The following is a 22,392-nucleotide window of genomic DNA, read 5'->3' as shown; positions in this document are numbered from 1 at the left end:
GGGAGGGGAGGGGGGATAGGGGGGGCAGAAAAAGAAAGAAAAAAAGAAAGAGAGAGAAAAAGCAAATGCAAAGTTATGTCGGGCGTGATCTCACATTGAGACAACACACGCACCACACACACACACACATTGCCGAGGTTGAATGCCCTTCGACCACGACCACGAAGAAACGAATGATGATGATGATGAAGAAGAAGTAAAGAAGAAGAAGAAGAAGAAGACGAAGCACACGGATTAGTGCGCAGCTACTAACGTAATCGTATGCCTGGTGAATATTTCATGAAGCGCGGAAAAAGGAGATGACACCTGTTCGAAAACCGTTAGCGTACTCCTTCTGTCCCCCTCCTTTCCCCCCCCCCAGCCCTCTTTCGTTTCTACCTCTCCGTTCTTCTTCTCTTCTGATATCCGTCGGGTGAAACGACGACGACGACGACGACGACGACAAACGAACGTTCCTCCCCTCCACCCCACTTCCCCCGTCTTATTTCGATGTAAATTTTCAAAAAAAAAAAAAAAATATTCTTTTCGTCCTACCAAAAAACCCATTGATTTTTACCAAAGTTAGAATATAATTAAATGTGTGTGTGTGTGTGTAATATATTATTCTATTCTTATCTAACGATAATTCACACATAGATTTTGTGTTTTAATCCTTCGCGTGTTCGTAGATTAATTTTTCTTTTGGTAAACGAATCATTTTATTAATTGGATGAAATATATTTTTTTTCTCGTATATCATATTATTTAAATTTGATGAATAATCATAATAAATCGCGATTATATATATAGAGAGAGAGAGTCATAAATAAATATGAAATTTATATCGTATAAGAAATTTTTGTTGAACAAATAAATTAATCGTAACGTTCGATAAACAAAAATCTACGTTATATTTCGCGATCGATAAAATTTCTAATATTTCTTGTCGCGAATAAATTAACATATTTTTTTTTTTTGGTCTCTAACGTATTTCACGGAAATATCATTATCGACATTTATTACCTGTTAGTTTTTTTTTTTTCTTCTTCTTCTTTTTCTTTAAAACGAATTTAAAAGTATTCGAATAACGCGTGGCAATGTTGATAAAAGTATTTTAAAATGAACATAGACATTTATTACCATTAGGAATCCCACAAATACGATGTAATCATTTCTATCCTGAGTAATTATTATATTCTTTATACATATATATTGATTTTAAAGAGATAAATTAAATGATAGTCGTTAAAAGGACTATTATTCTAATACTCGATCGCGCGTATCGTATCGAATAATGATTTTAACATATTATAACTTAGAAAAAAAAACGAATTCCAAACACACGAGAGATCCTAGATGCATCTATACATGTAATCTTACGTATCTCAAATAATTATTATATTTCCTTATATTGATTTATTAAAGATATCATTACTAGCAAGTAAATTAAAAAGGATCATAATCGAATGCACGATCAAATACCAAAAACAAAAATAATATATTCATTTGAAATAATAATTACAACATATTAACTTAGAAAAAAAAAACAAAAAAGAAACAAACTCGACAAAGTTTAACATTAAATGTTTAAACACACGAGAGAACCTGGTACACGTGTATACGTGTACGCATATGCGTGCATGCCTGTGTATGTAATCTTACATTATTTAGAAACAAATCGATCTACTGTCGTAAGACACACGACACGGGAGCAAAGAGCAAACGTTTCTCGAATCCGCTAACCGGAATGAGTTCGCTAACTTCTCGTCTCAGTTGGGTCCGCGAAGTGGTTGGGTGCTCGACTTGGTTCCGAAGCGTCCAGGGAGAGAAGAAACCATTGGAGTAAAAGAGACAGACAGACGGACAGACAGAAAGAACGAGAGAGAGAAAGAGAGAGAGAGAAAGAATGATGAAGAAGAAGAAGAGAGAAGAGAAGAGAAGAGAAGAGAAGAGGTTGTTGTAAGGCCCGCGGGAATGGGGCCTCTCTCTATTCGTACGAGAGGGAATGAGGAGGTCGATGAGAGGAGGAAAGATGAGGATTGGTAGATCGAAGATGAGTGCAAGAGAGAGAAAGAGAGTTGGTCCCGAAGCACGTGGAGATCCCAGGCACATTGCGCTGAGGATCACGGCGGCACGAAAATTTGGTGAGGCCCTCCTCCTTGCCTCCCGACCAACCACATTCCCTCCCCACTTTTCGAATTTACTCGTAAGAGAACCTTATCCGCTTGTTGGATGTCTCGCCGCGGTTTCGTACAATCCGCACGCGTTAACATTGCCAAACGGTGGACGGATGGACGGACGGACATTCCGCGAGAATAATTTATGTTAAATTCGAGTAATTAATTTTTCGAAAAATCGATTAATTACTCGATGACTTATTTTGTCGAATTTTTTTTCTTTTTTTTAAATTGAATCGTTTGTAAACTATATATTTTCTTCTTTTTTGACTTTTCTAACTTTGCTTATTGAGTCGAAGTATTGTTTTAAGGATTTGTTTATAAGTTTTGTGCGGTTTTTTTTTTTAAATATATATTTCACACTCGTGTATAAATGTAATTTTAATCATCGTTACTGAAATAACATTATAATCGTACGAATTTTCTGGTTCATTCTAATATTTAAAAAATATGTAGTTTCATTTTTATTTTGATTATCTGTAACCTGTTAAATTGTCTTTCTTTTTTTTTATTTATTTATTTTTTCGCGTAGCATAGTATAGGGATACGTGCGTCGTGCTAGTATTAAACAAATATTTTCTTATTCTTTTTCGTTTTGTTTTGTAAATGACGTGTAATATATGCGATACATGTAATTAATAATTAACGACGGATTATACGTAATATATATTTTGTTTGTTTATAGATTATATTGGATACTTTAAATAGTATCCAATCGATTAAATGGAATAATATTATAATCAGGTTTCATTGAGTATGTTTTTGATGGATATTAAATTTTTTAACACGTTTCTATCGATTTATTGTGAAAATTCAGGTAAACGAGCCGTGGAAAATGAGGACACCTATGTATGTATATATATGTATATGTATTCGCATTCCACGGACTATATGGATACTTTGATTCGTTAAACGATATCGGATACGTTGAACAAACATCTGCTGTGTGAATACATATATATATTAGTTAAATCCATTTGAATAGCCACGTTCAATTCGATATACGTGTATCTATACGTGGGCTATAAATCCGAAAAGATTTTTATCCAACGGATGATTACAAATTTTACACTTGTATGAGAGAGTTAATTAGTCGGAGAACGATTATATCGATTAATAATTGTTACCATTAAAATTGTCCGGGAATGTTTAAACACGAGATATATATATATATATGACTTTATCGAGTTCATTGGTTTCTCATTCATATTGTTCTCGATTCTTAATGAGAACAATGCAACATTTATCGATTAATCGTTCAAACTAATATAATCCTTATATTATAATGATATTAATTATTAAGATAATACCCCCCTGCTGATTGCGTATGTTATGGCTACAAAAAAACTGAGTATCTTTGACAAATTACAATTTATTATTAATATTGAATAAAACTTTTGTATATAAGAATCATTTTTTTATGATAGCCAAATAATTAAACAAAAATATATCGGATTTAATCGAACACTCTGACGCCATTCTAAATAAGATATCATATTATTATTATTAATATGACAATTGAAATGATGAAATAATTTACCTCGCGATCTTGGAGTGTGTGGATCGTCACCACGTGTTAGCTGGAACCGAACGGTTCCTCGTGCCGCATCCCGACATACAACTTTTATCTCCTTATCGTTTTCGTCCTTTCTCGTGTCTGTCTGTATGTCTGTCTGTCTTTCTTTCTTTCTTTTCCTTTATTCTTCTTTCTAAATATTTCCAGGTATCCGATTGTATAAACTTTCGATCTCTTCTCGTGAGTTATAACGCGAGAAACGTAATAAATGATGATTAATCTGATTAATAAGTTCGTTATCTAACACTTTATCGACACACTCGTCTAGACTTTCAATCAGACAAAGTTTCTCGTAATAATTTGTTATATAATAGTAATCGTAAATTGTAAATCGTAAATCGTAAATGGTCTTTTAGTTTCTCTCTCTCTCTCTTTTAACGATAGTTTCAATCCGTCACTTAACACAATTCACCGGTGCCCCGTGACCTCCTTGCCGGCGTTTACCTTGGCGCGGTAGCGAGCATCGCGCAAACTCACAAAGAGATTATTACAGGTGTTCGTTTTTTTCTTTTCCTCTACGCGCATGCGATTCAAAAACGTGGACGATTTCAAACCGATATTTCTAACGATATACCGAATACCAATATTAAAATATTAATAAAAACAAGAAAAAGAAAAAAAAGGGGAAGGAATAAACACTTGTTAAAGTTAATATAATTAATCCCGTTAACGCGGGAATTTCGACACGACCCTATAATGTTTTCTCAACTTTTCTTTTTTCTTTTTTAAATAAAAAAATTCGATAACAATTGTAACACAAGAAAACGTAAAGAAAGTTAATTAATCTACTTATTCGTTTTACTTGATATTATAGTTCAATAATATACGCCTAAGTCTCGTTAACCGTATTAGAATGTAGAGGCACGCCGGTTCACGGTTCCGTTCCGTTTCGTTCCGTTCGCGACGAAGATGTTCTGTCGACTGATAACCTGCCGTCTACTTACCTCCGGCGAGCGCCCCTAACGCGCAGAACTCCCTGGCACGACAGGTGCTCCTACGGAGGAGTGGGAATAAGAGGATGGCTTGGTTCTCTCTGGGCAGGAGGGGACAGGGATAGGCTTCGGATTCTCCGTGCCGTTGGAGGCAGCAGCCAGTGGCGGCCGCTGTTACGGCAACCAGTGGCGGCAACCACTACCGTCACCGTATACGCATCCGTCCTTTGCAGATAGAAAGAGAACGAGAAGGAACGAGATGCATAGAAAGAGACAAATTCAAAGGAGAAGGAGAAGAAAGAAAGAAGAAGAAGAAGAAGAAGAGGAGGAGGAGGAGGAGGAGGAGGACGATGTAAGTGGCGGTGGTTGTAATGGTGGTGGTGGTTGGTTGGTGATGGTGGTGGTGACGGCAGGGCGAACAGCCCGCTAGCAACGAAGCACCAACATCAGCAGCACCAGCAGCAACGAAGAGAGAGGCCAACGACACTGCTGTTCTGACTCTCGGTGTACTTCGAACGGGCTTCGACACATTTACCGAAAACTTGGCCGCCACCGTCACCGTCACAGTCACCGTCACAGTCACAGTCACCGTCACCGTCATCGCCACCGGCGCTGCCGCCACTGGCCAACCAACCTTCTTCGACAGGATTCTCCGAATCCCTTGGAAATCGAACGCCCCGAGTAATCGGCCCAGACTTTTCGTCGTGATTCAAAGTCCGCTCGCGGTCTCCTCATGGAATGCGTCTACCTCCTCCTCCTCTTCCTCCTTCTTCTTCTTTCCCCCTTCTTCCTTGGCCCACCCCACTTTTCTTTCCTTGTCCGTTGCATCGTGCCGGACGTCCCGTTGCATATTCGCCGTCTTTTCTACCTACCTACCTACCTACCTACCACCAGTCCCCTACCTGGCCCTTTAATTAAGCTTTTTCGCATTTGACCGAAGAAGAGACCTTAGCCACTGACTAACATTTTCCAAACTTATTTGACAATTTTTTCCTTTCCTTACATTATTTCTTTCTTTTTATCTCTCTTTCTTATCGGGTCGACCCACCACCCTCACCCTCCTCGATAGTAGTTCTACATTTTTCTTAGAAAATTCTACGACCCCCAAAGATTACATTTATAAGTGATTTATAATATATCATATCTTAAAACATTTGATCGATACAAAATCTCTATATCTCGTTTTAAATTCAAATATTGTGATATTTATTTAACATCGATAAATTAGGGCTGTTCTTTTTTTTTTATTTCTTACTCGATCCCATTGAAATCTTACTTTTATCATTATACTTTAGACGAGAGTAATATCTCTAGAGAAAGGATCTATGATGTTTCTTTTCTGAATGTGATACGTATGCAATTACGACGACAACGACGACGATTCTCAGATGTTAACTTGATTTATCCTACCCTCTGAAAAACTTAGTCCTATCAGCAACCGAGTATTCGATCTTGTCTCTCTTTCTTTCTTTCTTTCTTTCTATACAAGAAGGACATTCGAAAAATTAGTATATCAGGATCATCATCGAACACAGATCGCCGCCGTTGGTTGGTCATTCTCGATCGTTGGCCCCTGCCCAGGCCCCTGCCCAGGCCCCTTTCGTAGCCGGGCGCATTTTCCACCTCCCACCCTTCTACTATACTTATTTCTTTCTCTTTCTTTCTTTTACTTTCTTGAACCCTCTCTCCTTTTTTCTCTTGTCTCTACCGCTATCGCACCATTTCATCCTCCTCCTCCTCCTCCTCCTCCACCTCCTCCTCCCCCTTCTTCGTCTTCTTCTTCTTTTCTTCTTTCTCCCCCACATCCTTTTCTTACCGACATGAGTGCACTTTCCCCCTAACCAATCAGCTTTTCTGTTTCCTCGTATTCTTCTTCGAATGGGAGAATACACTGTTCACATCTATCCAGAGACAAGACAAATTATCTCCGGATAATCTCTGACAAATTGCTTTCAAGTGTGATCAATTTTCCTCTACCTATTTTTTTTTTTTTTCTCTTGCTTTTTGTTGTTATCATCGTCGTTAATATATATATATATATCTTTGACAAATAAATGAAATTGCAATTGAATTTATATGGGGAAAATATATCATAACGAATAATAATAATAATAATATATTATTTATATCGCGTTTTTAAATTGAAACCTATAAGAAAATTTATAATATAATTGACAATACAAGTAATGTTAATAGAAAATAAAAAAAAAAAAAAAATCTATTTATTTTATAATCGACGAAACAAACTAAAGTAGGATTAAACTATCTGAAGATTTCCTGAGCCATGGAGCTCAACGTGAGCCTTGCTTGAGCCTTGCCATTGGATCGTGGACAGCGAAAAAAGAGACATTTTCCGTTTTCAAGATCGCGCTAAAAACCCGGTGTAGTCTCCTGCGCGCGTTCTGAGAAGGATCGGGGTCGGCAGGAGAGAGAGAAAAAGAAAGAAAAAGAGAGAAAAAGAGAGAGAGAGAGAGACGACGGGACGGGAAGGGTGGGGAAGGGGAGGGGGAGGGGGAAGAAGAAGAGTGCGATGAACACAGCGATCCGAACCGATCCACCAAGCGAGGCTAGTCAACATGAGAAGAGAAGAGAAGACCCAGTGAAGAGATGAGATGAGAAGATGAGAAGATGAGAAGATGAAAAGAGAGAAGAGAGAAGAGAAGAGAGAAGAGAGAAAAGAGACGAGACAAGACCGAGGACGAGGTGAGGCGTCGTCGTGCGCTTAACTGCCCTAAAAGGCAGTTCTCTCTTTACTCGATAGTCATTGTTGTTCTCCAATAGTATTGCTTACCCATCATCATGTCTATCGAGAATCCTCCCGAACGTTTATTGTCTGCCCATCTAAAACGCGATATAAATCTATATTGATTCTTTTTATTCCCCTATATTTTTCTTTTTTTTTTTTTCTGCTTTTTATTCTTTTTGTTTTAATAAGTAGATCTATAGGTATATGTGTTTAGTAATTATGATAATTTGTATTAATCTGTGTAAGTTAATAAATGATTATAATTTATTTATATATATATATATTTGATGATTTATTTATGTATTAATATATTATATTATTTGATATATGTGATTAAAATATATATTGATATTAAAATTGGTATTCTTGTCGTGTTCTATGCAAGCGTTGAAATCTCCAAGAATATATGAAATATTTCACATTTAAATTCTTCCATAAAGTATTTATCGGGGGTTTTTTTTCTTTCTCTTCTCGTACTTTGGTATTTTTCTTTAAAGAATATCTATTAAAATCAAGAAATTTCTTTCTTATTCATAATATCTGATTTTTAATTTTATAATATAAATAATTGTAATATTATATAAATCATATAGGATCAATTTTTTTTCTCTTTTTTCATTTCCATTTCTTTTGAACCTCAGTTAACGTTTATAGTGTTACTGGTATTTATGTTAAATGGATCCGATGAATAAATAAAAAAAAATATAAATTCGTAAACTTTTTCCCACGAATTGACCGCACAAATGTACGAGCAGTGTTTACGAAGATTAAAACATGAAGAAATAATTGTATAGGTTCGAAGATGAAAAGAAATATTGTTCGGCGTAATATAGAAATTTTGGTTTGGTGAATTATAACTCTTGTGGTATCTTTAATAAATAAGAGAGAGAGAGAGAGAGAGAGAGGGAACGTTTCTTAGCACTCTGCAGCATGTGTATGAAAAAGAGAGAGAGAGAAAATTGATGCTACGGATAATATTAAAATTTACATTACAACTTTGAGAGTGAAAAATTTCGCGTGCATGAGAAAGAGAGAGAGAGAGAGAGAGAGAGAGAATGTCTTGGAATCGAATTGGCCACACCATACTGAACTGCATCGTACTGTACCGTATCGTACCGTACCGTATCGCGAACGGAAAGTTGTATGCGATAAACGGGTTAGTCGTAACATCGTAGAAACGAGAAACAACTTGCTGGATTGCGAGAGACGATTACTCGTACGATAATACACGACGATGATGATGATGATGATAATGATAGCACATATTTCTTATTTGTAGTTGCAATATACAACAATAAGATACGTTTAATCGTGTGCATCCAAAAAAATATTAATCGAAAAGATGATAATATTTAGAAAATTGAAATCAAAATCTTTTTCCCATCTAATTTATAATTAACCCCATAAGTGTTTTTTCTTTTTTTTTTTTTCAAAATAATATATATTGTTACAAAAGTAAGATAAAGGAGTAAAACAGACCAAATAATTCAGCATAGAATCAGTTTTAATTTCTTACTAATGGTAGGCATCATTTAATTTTAACGAACGGGGAAAGGAACCGCCCTTTTTTTTTTACCCTCCAAGTTTACCATTATTTTAACCATTCTATCTTGTAAATTACATTTCGAAACGTATATACCACAACCAATTCACAATAATACCTTCTTGCCTTTGCCTCGTTCCCAAATATGAGAGAGAAAGAAAGAGGTGGAACCAATTTTTTCACGTTCTCGACGTCTTCACTGACGTTCAACATTTTCCCCTGTTTCGCGAATAACGACGTGAAATTCCTACTGTTACAGGAAGAAATAAAAATGTCGCTCGCATTTCGGCGCCTTCTTTTGAGAAATGCGACGAACATCGTTGATCCTTCACCTTGAAAGAAAAAACGAATAATAAGTTGACTGAATGCATGAACAAGAACAAGAACAAGAAGATGAAGAAGAAAAAGAAGAAGAAAAATAAGTATGGGGAAAATAAGAAAAAAGAAATAAAAAATAAAACACATGGAGAAAAAGAGAGAGAGAGAGAAAAAATATCAGTGTGTTTTCAACGTCGCGATGATCTCGGTTCGTTCACTTTCGTGCTCGCTGAAACGTTCTCGTCTGATTCTCACGAGGTTGTCGAGTTCGCGATCGATTTGATCGTGATGCCAGACCCTAGACCACGTTCGTGCGTGTCATACAAGCACGTGATGTGCATTCTCGAACAGTCAAGTTGAAAGAATAGGGTCGACAACAACTGGCGTTGCTTGTGGTCATTGTTTTCCTTCAAATCTTTCTCTTCTATCTTATTTTTTTTATTTTATTTCTATTACAATACTATACGCGATGCATTTCCAATGACCAACTCGATCATTATCCTAGTTTCCTAGTTACAAGAATTCAAAATCGTTAAAATCTTAAAATATCGGCAGATTTCTTATGTTAATTAACAATCGTTATTGGTAGTCGCTTGTGCTTGAAAATACTTTTTCTTATCTTATTCCTTTTTATGCATTTTACTTTGTACGACTTCGAAGAAGAATTCTTTTTCTTTTTTTCTTTTTTTTTCATGCTTGTAATACCAACATATTTCGTATGTTAATGGTTTCGAAGTAAATCCATTGAAATTATCTCATTTTTATACATACCCATTGTTAAATTACGACATATTTTGACTATATTTGTATTTTAAATAATTTGACGTATGCACGTGTATTGTGAATAAGTACGGACGGACGGACGGACGTACTGACGATTGTCTCAAGTTATTTCAAACTCGCACGGTCGTCGAGGCCAATCGTGACTTCTTTCCCGTTTTTTGTGAAGTGCAACGAACGTGTACGGTATCCTATTGTTCCAACTAACACAGGCCCTCAACTTTTTCCGTTCTGCTTCTTTGCTTTCGACCTTTGATCGAAAATGATCGACGATCGTATATTTCTATTAAAAATTTAATCGAACGTTTCTCGTTCTTTCACTTTTTCCCTCGAGTATATCAATCGAATATTAATGTTTAAAAGAAAACGTTTAAATTCTCATTACTTAACTTAAAAGTAACGATTTATATGATTTTTTCTCTTATAGAAATGTGACCTATCCTATATCAAATATTTTATTTTATAATATACATTTATATTATATTACATTTTATATTTATAAATATTATTATTTATTACATACTACATATATTATATTAATTTACATTTTTTTTTATAGAATTGAAAGAAAAAAAAGAAAAAAAAAAAACTTAATAACATTAATCAATTGGATATAAAATGTTCGTAAAACTTATTTTTTTTTTTCCATAGGAAAAAGGCTGACGAGAAAAGGGGGTTGAGAGGGTAGAGGGTTAAAATTCTTTCATAACTTTTCGTAATTATTATTCAAATAAATTTTCATATAATTATAGAAAAATCCTATTTACTTCATTATTTGAATTATAGTCTTCGATTTAGTACGGATACTATCGTGCTGGAGTTATTTATGTGAACATTTTCTTCAGGAATAAGTTGGTTGCAAGTTTGATCGTGAAAAATTCTTGAAATATTCACAACCATTAATCCTTTTTTTTTTTATTGCTTAATCTTGAAAATTGCATGTATAATAAGCTAAAGTTTCTTGTCCCTTGTTTAGAAAATTATGGGACCCTTCTAGTTATACGAGAAAAGGGCGTCTTATTTTATACGTAATAAAGTCTCTCTTCCTGTTTTCACAGATCAAAAAGAAACGAAGAGAAGAGAAGAAAGATTCAAGGTAGCGAGAAAATGAGAGAGAAATATGGCAACGATAAAAATAATTCTTCGTAAATGTGTCATAACTTTTGAACTTTCTTATATCCAACTGTTGTTGATAATCATACTACACAGATAAAACTATTTGCATCGTTCGTCTAATTTTTATTGCAGTATCAATTGAAATATACCAATCATTACGAAAACAAAATTTCAAATATCTCAGCTGACTCGAATTATAATTAATAACAAATTTAACATCTTATAATATTTCATCAAAATAAAAAAAAAAATAATAATAATATATACATACATTCTCTAGTTAAATGAAACCGAATTTTTTCCGAATAATTTCAAAAACGTATACGATACTTTCTTATATTTTAAAATATATCGTTCTAGAAACTAAAAAAAACAATTGCGAAGTAAAATTTTGATTGAAGAATCGTGAACAAAATTCTCTCAAGTATTTCCGTAATAATTTAGAACGAAGGATACACAACAGTGCATACCTTTACTTTCCTATCGCGGGATTTTAAGCATCTTCCATCTTTCTTAATTGGAATTCCATCGATGGAAAATACACGTACGAATGAAGATAGATAGGATATTATTTTTCCTCTTGGCGAAATGATTAGTTTAAACCTCTACCCTTTCGTATCAAATACTTTTTTATTTATTTCCAATTGATGTTATTGACATTGAAAAAAGAGAAAAAAAAACAAACAAACAAACAGAATTCTAAATTATTATAATTCTCCTCCTCCTATCAGAATAAACGTAAATTAGGTTCTCGTGAGTAGTATTGATCAATGAACAATCATCGTGATCATCCTAGTTGATTAAATTTTCAGGTTACGAAAGGTTGAAATTGTGAACTATTAAGAAGCGGATACGGTTCGACGAGGAAGAGACACGTTCAAAGAAGTTTTACGATGATCGAGGCTACCCGCTGAGCCATTCAAACTATGCTTGACGTAAACGAGTGTAGAATTTCTTAGGCTTCTTAATCTAGTTTTCTAAGCGGATCGAAGTAACCGCAACAAAGTAAATGCCACGCCACGCGTCATATCGGACCAACGGATCTTCCCATTTCTCGTGAGAATTATTGGTGCGAATCAATGGGGTTGCATTTACTCGGAAAGATTTACTAGCACGTCTCTATACATATATAGATATATGTTCCTGAAAAAAAAAAGGAAAACGACATAAAGATAAATAAAGAAATACAAAACATTAATCAATTTTACAAAAGGGGGTGAATTTTTAATATAATTAATTATATATTCATATTAATATATTTATATATTTATATACAGGTAACTTTCCTATAACACGGTATATAGACCGTGTTGAGTGAAACCGTATTCCTATATGAGATCCTAACGATGAGTTCATTATTTTCTTACGCTTCATTATTTTAATATAATTTAATTTTTAAATATATTAAGCAACACCATTGTGTTTATTATCCAGTGTTATAGAAATACAGTGTTGTAACATGATTTTTCGCAATTTATGAACTGTGTTATAGGATTCCATGTTGTAGAAGGGTGGTTACCTGTAGATAATAAACATCTTTATTAATCTATCCTTTATTTCTCTAGTTAAGAAAAGAGAAAGAATGAGAGAGAAAGAGAGAGAGAGAGAGAGAGAGAGAGATACTTTCGCACCAAACGCTTTCCCTCGATAACATCAACCAAGGAAGCAAGGAAACGATCGATGTCAAGGCCGTTCGCTGACGAATCTTTAACTGGGTGGAAGAAGTCATCCATTGGCGCTACGAATAAGGCAATCCCAAGGTGCTCACCTGAATAAACTCTCTTCTTCATGTACGTAACACAGTAGCCGTATCTTACATGGACCGTAGCACCGGTCGTATGTACATATGTACTTGTTACTTCTACTTACATATGTACATATATATCTCTTATTAGTATTTAATGATAACGCTTATTCGCATCGAAATCATTCGATGTGTGTGTCTGTGTGTGGAACTATCCTCGTTTAAATGATATTAACACGATTAAAGACCACCACCATATTTTATTTCAAAACGAAGTGCAGTCAATCATGTGTCATTTGTCTTCAATCGTGTGTTTCTATTTGATTATTATCTCGATTGTTCTTTTTTTTTGTATTCTTCTATTCTCGTTTAAAACGATTCTATTTAATCATTAGATTATATTGTTCTAACGGGAACGTTTACTTATTTAAACGTTTTACGGTTAATTTTTAAGTCACGAATGGATAGAATGAAGGAAAAAGAAATAAATAAAGAGAGCAATGACCATCCTCTTTACGCAAACTGGATGCGAATGAGAATTTTCTTTTGCTTTAGTTTCCTTTATTCATTCGTTACTATTACCATTAGTATTACTATTACTACTACTACGCTTAGTTGAGTTAGCAAAAATCAGGATTTGGGTACGACAACCGGACATGTGTGTTACCTACCTATGAAGATTTTGTACGTGTCATGCGATCGGTTAGGTAGACAAGCAAGCAAGCAAGTAAGTAAGCAAGCACGTATGTGGAACAACAAGTGCTTCTCTTCGATAAATCAAGAACGTTGCAAAGTGAATACGATGACACCGATGCAAATCATTCGATATATATATATATATATTTTTTTTTATAGGATTTAAAAAATTATTATAAATCGAATAGAGAAACATTTGTTTATCATTACGTAAACTCTTGTATATTTCGAATAAAATATTTCATTATTATTTATATCGAATGTGAATTATATTTTTCCTATAAGTTCGACACAATACGCGAATAAAAGTAATATAACGTATTAACCATTGATCATATCGAATTTTATTCGATATTACATTTGATTACAAACTAATTTTATATATCCGATTAATATTTATCTTGTTTCTTTTTTTTTTTTTAAAAAGAACTTACACACGCGTTAGACGTTCAGATCGAGAATGCCGTTGTTCACCGGTAACAAATGTGAAATATATTTTTCACACTCTCGAGGTTTACACTTGACCCACTATTTTCTCTCGCGTTAAACACGTTCCTATATTCTAACCGCTCTGATAAAAGATCTATGATCTTATTCTATGAAATCATTTTCTCCTTTTACTTATCGTTACGGAAAATCATTAAATAATTATAATAAGAGAAAGAGAGAAAATGAGAAAAAGAGATAGAGATAGATAGAGAACGGTGTTCACACGATTGTCGATTGTTAATCATAAAAGTGAGTTAATGGGTAATTATTTTCAATAGAACCTTTGTTTTTTCTTTTTTTTTTTTCTTTGTGTGTTACAAAAGGTGATGGAAATGGTACTTGGAAAAGAATCAACTAAAGTTCAACGTGCAAAGTACTCGCACGTGCCCGGAAGATGTAAAGAACCGAATAAGATAGAAAGAGATAGATAGATAAAGAAAGAAAGAAAAAAAAGAAAGAAAGAGAGAGAAAGAGAGAGTGAGATACTCTCTTACAAGAGATTGCTATTTTCAATTGGTTATTTAGCGGATGGAAGAAGAAGAAGAAGAAAAGAAAAGAAGAGACCCTCCTCGAGTGGACGAAGTGCAGCGTATTGGATTTGTGCAGGTTCGAAGGTATGTATTTATACATATATATATGTATATATGTGTATATGTATTTACTTCCGGGGTAAATCTGAATTAGCCATCTCTCGAAAGTATGGCCCGTTATTTAAAGGAGTAAAGAGATGAACGAAGAGAGGATTAAGAAGAATAAAGAAGGAGAATATGAAGAAGTAGAAGAAGAAGAAGAGGGGAAATAGGAAAAGGATGAATCGACTAGGTAGAGAAACACGTCCTCGTCTACAACGAGTGAGTGGTAGTCTATTATTTGTGTAGCTCGCGACTCAGCCGTCGTCCATTACTTCGCATTAACAGAGTGGCCTGCTTCTTCCTCCTCTTCTTCACCACTTGTGTCGTTATCTCACAACTAAAAAGAGATAGAAACAAAGAAAGAAAGAAAAAAAAGAGAGAGAGAGAGAGAAGCCTAGTACACGGCTGTGTCTCATTTTCTCCAAGTTTTTTTTTTTTTTCCTCTCTACCTAGTCCCACGAAAGAAAGAAAGATAAAAAAAGAAAGAAATAAAGAAATGAAGAAAAGTAAGAGAGAAAAAAAAAAGAAAATGTCTTCTCATCGAGTACGCTCGAGACAGCAAGACAACAGCTTTTCTCTTCACGCGTTGACCTGAACTATCCTCAACTTCCTCCTATGACATCCTCGAGATACGATTCACATAATGTACAAAAGAAATATAATAAACTCTTACAAAGGTAACACACGCACTTGCACTTTAATTATTACGGACCATCCTCCTCCTTCCTCCTGCTGCTTTGTATTTCAAAACTTTTCTCTCATCTATTTTGCATGAACAATGGCGACGGTTAAATATTAATTTTCTCCTTTTTTTTTTTTTTTTAAATCCTATGCAATATATTTAAACTGGTATCATTTTTTTTATATATATTACACGTTTAATTATATTTCTTTTTATTTTCTATTTATGAACAGAAAAATAAATAACATATATATATTATTGTTAGATAAAATTGAAAGAATATTTGATTAGAATACGATTGGTTGTTGATCATTAAAGGTACGATTGGCGCGAAGTAACAGCAACAGGAACACATCAGCAGCAATAACAGCAGCAACAACAGTATTCGATTCTTGATTGACCAGACACTTTGCGACGATATCTTTGGCGAGCAAACGAGCGTAGATTAGCGATAGGAACAGACTAATTATATGTATATACTCTCTTCTCACGGTAAAAGGACTTTAAACGGGTGTACTCGAGCACGTGCCACGTTCCTGTCCTGCGGCTATCTTTCTACCGTACCTGCTGCACAACCTGCTTGCTTGCTTGCTTGCTTGCTTGCTGCTACTCAAGTAAGATATATGCTTATTATATCCGTTAAATAGTTGACAACGCGACATCGTTAATAGCTATGCGTGACAACTGGTATGACGAATGTTAGTTAAGAATCCTATTACGAACTTAAAACCATCATTGAACTTACTATATTATATAATAGTATGGGTATACGTATTAATACAGTATAGTAAAAATATTCCTAGATGATTTATAACCATTGCTCGATCTGTGTTATTCAATTGAAAATTTGTGCTTTCTTTTTTTTTTTTTCTCTCTATTTTTCTATTTTTATATTATTTCTTTTTTTTTTCTCTTTGTCTACATTAGTATGTCGCACGATAAGAAAGTTGAAAAAGATTTAATATCATTCTATCTTCTCGTGTTCTATTCATGTAATTCTCTCGTATATATATATATATACTTTTATAATAGTATATCTTTTTGATATATGCGAACATCGTTGAATGGATCCTATGTTATTACTGATCGTTGATGTATCAGAAAGAGATTGAAAGAGAAAGAAATAAAGAATGGAAAGAAAAAAGAAAAAAGAAAAAGAAATAAATAAAGAAAGAAAGACAGAAACGTGTTCGTAATGTCCAGCTTTTATGATAGTAGGTACTGCCTGCTGAGCAGGCACGATCTCGCCATTAATTAGGTTCACTGGGCATTGGCGAGGTTTTTAACGGTATACGGTGAGACCCGTCGCCATTAACACGACCAACGTTGTCCTCGTCTTCTTCGTCGTAGTTATCGCTATCGACAATTCGATGCCAGTTCGATCAAATCTTCTTGATTCTAATGAAAGTCACACATTTTGTTACGTTGCTAGAATACTTATCGTATTTTTTATGTTACTTATAATACATTTTGACGAGAGTTGAAAATTTATCAGGCAGACACTTGTCTTTAATATATTATTATTATTATTTCTCAATGAATTTTTGAATATTTATCTACAAAAACAAATAAAATAAATGACAATTATAAATTAATCCCTTTTTAACACTCGAGATATTACATTCGGGGTTTAATTAACGCGCGATAATTCGTACGATAATAATGTTTATTTAAGTTTTATTTGATCAATTAAGGTTTCATGAATGGCTGCTATAATACACGCTTGCAAAACGTGTGAATAAGAATATTATTTACGAAATTACGAAGCCTAATAATAAGCATGGATCATACGATGAAGAAATCGGTACAAGTGAAGATGAGTTCGACTGTTCTTCGATCGATGGAAATACATAAATGTATTTTGCAAATGAACAAAATACCTATAAACAACAAAACTTATTAATTATTATTTCATCATTCATCTATATTAAATTTAAATATTATTATATTTGAAAATATATCAAAAAGATTGAAACCACCTCGATACCAATAGTTACATTGAAGAAAACAAAAAAAGGAGGGGGGGAAATTTGAACGAGTGTGAGAAGATCTCTTGGAAATACTCTTAGGAATAGGTAGAAAGAGATAAAAGATCTGGTTTTGTTTTTGACTAAGATAGTGGCGATAGATGACGATCGTAATCACTGGGATGGGTTGTCGTTTGTGTTGCAGCTCCGGTGGCTGCGGATGCTGACATTTCTTGCTGTCTTAGGGTAGGGTAGGGTAGGTATAGGAGAGAAGTGCTCTTACAGAGAGTTGTGTTTTCTCGGAGGCCACTCGCTAGTTCGCTCCTCGTTCGTTCCTTCCGTTTCCACTCCTCCTTACCTGTGTGAATGCGTGCGTGCGTGCTTGAGTTGCTCGCACCTGCTGACTAACTAGTCGAACCTGATTAAACTCTGCCCTATGTGTCGTATGAGAAGAGTAGTCTATACGTTTCTTCCCCCCCCTTCCCTCCCACCACCCCCTGCTTTATCCATCTTTTCTTCTTCTATCATCAACTACCACCTCCCACTACTACTCTTTCCTCAATTCTCCCTTCTTTTCTCTTCCAAACCCTTCTTCTTCTTCTTCTCCCTTCTATACTAACTCTGTCTCTCTGATGATACTTTTTCTATTATTTTTCCTCTCTATCTGGACCGCTTCTTCGACGAGAGTACACACCGGTGTTCCCTAAGGCAAGAGACAACAAACGCGTTACAAGAATGTACCAATACCATATTCGTTAAATCATGACGATTCTCCCTTTCCCCCCCCCCTCACGGTTTACCATCGTATTACCATTCGATTGCTTAACAACAAATTCTATTCAATATCTCTTTACAATCAATCCTATCTACTTGTGAAGATAGGATTTAGTTACGTTTTACTTGATCGCGCGATAAAATATAGAAAAAGAAAGAAATAAATAAATAAAGAAAGAAAGAGAGAAAAAGAGATAGAGAAACCGGAGCGGTTGCGTAGTAGTTCTCAGTTTATAAGAACTCCGTTCGTTCGTTCGTTCGTTCGTTTCGAAGAGGAGAAACGAGTTTGGTGGTAGTGGTAGTAGTGGTGGTAGTGGTGGTGGTTTTTTTTTTTCACCGATCGAGATAAGCTCAGGTGAGATGGACAATCGGCACGTGCAAACGCGATTCGATTCTTCGTTTCGTCACGACGCTTCTATCTTCTTCCATTGAAAGAGAAGAGAAGAGAAGAGATGGATGGATGGATGTGGACGAGGGTCGTCTGGATATAAACGGGCGCAAACTCGCGATGCGAGTTTCTCCTACCCCTCCTCCTCCTCTTCCTCCTCCACCACCACCACCATCACTACTACCACCATCACCAACCACCTCTTCGTTCTTCTCTTCCTCCTGTTCGTCGTCGTCGTCGTCGTCGTTGTCGTTGTAGTCGACAAACGGTAAAACGTGACTCGTTGACGGGTCAGAAATTCTCCGAGTTTCCGACGTTTGCTTATACTAATTTGATTAGGCAATTAACCGTGTTCCTCGGACGGACTCAGTTTGATTAGACCCCACCTTTTCGTCTGACGCACGTCGCAAGTCGTAACGAACTCTCACGTTTCTAGCAGTACATATACTATACTGAGTACAACCTACCTACCTACCCATTTACTACCTTCGAATCTACCTACTACCTACGTCTGTACACATGTATGTCTCTTTCTCTCTCTGTTTCTCTGTTTCTGTCTGTCTAACGTATTACTAGGAAAAATTTCCAAAAAAATATCTTTATGCATGGAATGATTGTTAGCTTCGTTAAGAATTTAAATTAATAATAATTATAAACGTTGAAGTCTTTTTTTTTTTCTTTTATATATAATGGATTATATTATTATAGTTTTTTCATTCTTCGTTTCTTTTCTATTCTTTTTTCTGTGAATTAATGAACGGAAGAACGTTCTATTTTATTAACTCGATTTTTAAACTCAATATGCAGAAAGCTAGACAGAGAGAGAGAGAGAGAGAGAGAGAGAGAGAGAAAGAATTAGGAAATAGTATTTTATCGAATGTACGTTTTTTTTTTTTTTTTTTACAGATAGAAAACTATTTGTTCTCTTTGATAAATCCTAGGTTGACAGCCTTCGTAGTAGTAGAGTTTCCTTGGGAACGTTTGAAATAGTTTCCCGTTTGACGTTCCAAACTTTTTCTCCCCTTAGCGTTGATATTTCTAAGAAGAAACTAGCACCACGCAAGGCGTGTCTATTGTCCGACATCGAAGATTCTATGGTATTTTCCCCCCTTTCGGTAGGTTCATTCGCTTCGGATTCAACGAAAGTAGAGAAATGAATCTTCTTCTTGATCTTCGGGTATCATAGTGGTTAGGTATAGTAGTAGTACTCTCCACGTCTCGGAGGTTAAAGCAGCAGCATACTCCTCCTCTTCCTCCCCCTCCTCCTCTTCCTCAGAGGTAGTACGCTATAACAGTAAGCTTACGTGTTTAGGTGTATGCGTGCTAAGGAACATTGTTCACCTCTGCAGATGTTCGCCTTCTAGCATTTTACTTGGAAGTCAGAACGTACGAAAAAGGCAACTCTCCTCATGGGAATATTCGTGCCCTTTTGTGATTAGGCTTAGGAATGTATGAGACATTCTTGGATAAACCGTAGAAAACGCGTTAAGAGTCATTACTAGAATCACAATAAACACTTCCTTATTCGACTATTACCCCTTTTTATATTATTGCTTTCATTTATTTCACTTATTAGGATATATATATATATTCTTTTTCTAATTCCAATTTCTTCCATATCCCCCCCCCCCTTCCTGCCTCCCATCCATTTATTTTTTCTTCTAAACCCTTTTGGATACGAACGAGGAATTGTTCTTTTCTTTTTTGTTTTTTTGTTTTGTTTTTTGAAACACTTCGAAAAGTACTGCTGCTTTCGTGTACTGTTATAGTACAATTTTGTTTTCTTATTTTTTTTTTTTTTATTTCATTTCTGCGAATGAACATTTTTTCTTTTTTTTTTTTTTTTTTTCATTGACAAATTAATCGAGCCTTGTACAAGTAGCGCCTCACGACATAAAGTAGTCGAACTAATGAATGACTTGTAAACTTATAGCTTATTTCGTAAGATGGCGCGGTGTGACTGTTAGTAGTCAATCAAGTCCATTAATAGTCAATGTATGAATGAAATAGTAGTAGATATAGTAACGTTTCTTCATTCACTAGGTTAACATTCCTTGACGTTTAGGATAACATTTCTTTCTGGTCCATTGTACGCGTGATCTGTTAACTTGTTCCATTTATTTTCATATTTTCTTTTATCAAATGTAATATATTTTTGGGCGCAATGGCAAATATATAATATAGTTCGCGCGTGTTAATTTAAATAAAAATAAAAATAAAAAACAAGTTTGCAAATTTGCCGTTGTTGTTCTGGTAATCTGCTAACGGAGATACAAAGAGAGAGAGAGAGAAAGAGAGAAAGAGAGAGAGAGATTGATTTTCGATTTATAAAACTGACATATCGTTCGTGTGGAATTTTAAATAGTAAAGATGGATCGGCACGAATTTATCGAATTTATCACACCGTTGGTTCGAATGAGAGCAACCGTGGAACACATTCGCAAATGGAAACGTATCGATGGGGTAAAATACAAAAATAAAAACAAGTACAAAATAAAATAAAAATAAAGAATAACAGGAGTAATATTAGGATGAATCAAAAGTTCATGCATTTATTGTGCATACAAACACTGCATAATGGATTATTTTTGTGAAATTTAATAAAAAACGCACGAACCTTTGGTACAACCTAATAATGTATTGTCACGAACGATAGATAAAAATTGTGGTCGTTTAATAAGAAATAATTTAAATATCAAATTTAAGGTTACTACTCTCGAACCATTTGCACCGCGTAACTCGATAACATATTTTAATAACAAGAAGGAAGATACTCGAATAATCGAAACTGTATCGGGATACGATCGATTGCACAAACAAGAAGATTTCGATCTTCGAAAGTTACGAGCTGACCGTAAGAATCCTTCTTTGATTTGGTCCGAGATTTACCAAGAGAACAAACATCATATCGTCCCAATGATCAGCAATCATTGGTACGGTCGTCCGAATCGTCAGCAAATCGATTACCCTGATAAATCCCTATATCGGGCTTCGCAAACACGTGAGTTCTACCGGCGTAATGATCTCAATTTGATTGCTGACGAGATCAGAGGAGAACTTCAAACGTGTTAACACACAACGAGAATTATATAAATATTTATTTTATAATAAATCGAGATAAACATTTTTTATTTTTTTAAATAAAAATCAAATTATATTCGAACGTTCATATATACATTATTTTTACGAATGATCATGAAGTTTATATGCACTTTATGATAAAAAATGAAATCGTTAGAACCCTTTAAAATTGATATGTATATATATATATATATCTTTAATAAACGAAGTGTAAACTTAATTGAATGAGAAAATACGATCACTTACCAGTCTCTCTTTCTCTCTCTCTCTCTCTCTCTCTCTCTCTCTCTCTTATGTATATTCCTTGCAAGTATATGCAGTATACTAGTCTATTCTCTAAGGTGAAACTCATAAAGAGAATCGTAATGCCCCACCTGTATACCTAGCCTGTTTATTTATGTTAAGTTCTAGCTCTCGTGCTCATTCACAGCTGCTTACAAAGTGTTTAGTGTTGTGTTTATAGATACTATATGTTTTAGATACTATATGTAATATTATAGCCACCGATAATAATCTAACGTTCATTAACAAAAAATGATTCATTATTTTTCCCCAACAACACATTTTTTCGTTATTTTTATATGAATTAAAAATGACTAAAAGAATAATAATACCAACAAAGAAAGTTCATGACTGGAATCGTAGAAAACGATTATCCCTATTTGTTCAATTGAATTTCATAAGATTTTTTTTTTGTTCTCGTTTACTTTTGATATGAAAAATCGCTAAAGGAATACGTATATACATACACTGAGCCAATTCGCAAGTCGTT

At 34.7% G+C, this 22,392-nt stretch overlaps 2 protein-coding genes across 3 annotated transcripts in view; one reads left to right on the top strand and one right to left on the bottom strand.

Annotated features, from left to right (window-relative positions):
• LOC106786308 overlaps nucleotides 1-4,638 on the bottom strand; it is a 28,157-nt gene extending 23,519 nt beyond the window's left edge. For both annotated transcript variants that reach the window (XM_014747536.1, XM_014747537.1), the window contains exon 1: nucleotides 3,697-4,638. The gene's annotated coding sequence lies outside the window, so the exon portion shown is untranslated. The remainder of the gene's footprint in view (nucleotides 1-3,696) is intronic.
• Nucleotides 4,639-20,902: 16,264 nt separating this feature from the next.
• Nucleotides 20,903-21,611, top strand: LOC106786291. The gene is made up of 2 exons (XM_014747501.1): nucleotides 20,903-21,002; nucleotides 21,246-21,611. The coding sequence occupies exons 1-2, from the start codon at nucleotides 20,910-20,912 to the stop codon at nucleotides 21,609-21,611; spliced, it is 459 nt and encodes a 152-aa protein (XP_014602987.1). The 5' UTR covers nucleotides 20,903-20,909.
• The last annotated feature ends 781 nt before the right edge of the window (nucleotides 21,612-22,392 follow it).

This window comes from Polistes canadensis, unplaced genomic scaffold (assembly GCF_001313835.1).
Source record: "Polistes canadensis isolate GaletaPanama2010 unplaced genomic scaffold, ASM131383v1 scaffold_71, whole genome shotgun sequence".
Classification (NCBI taxonomy): domain Eukaryota; kingdom Metazoa; phylum Arthropoda; class Insecta; order Hymenoptera; family Vespidae; genus Polistes; species Polistes canadensis.
Note: the sequence above shows the minus strand (reverse complement) of the source record. Positions and strands in the feature narration are given on the sequence as shown.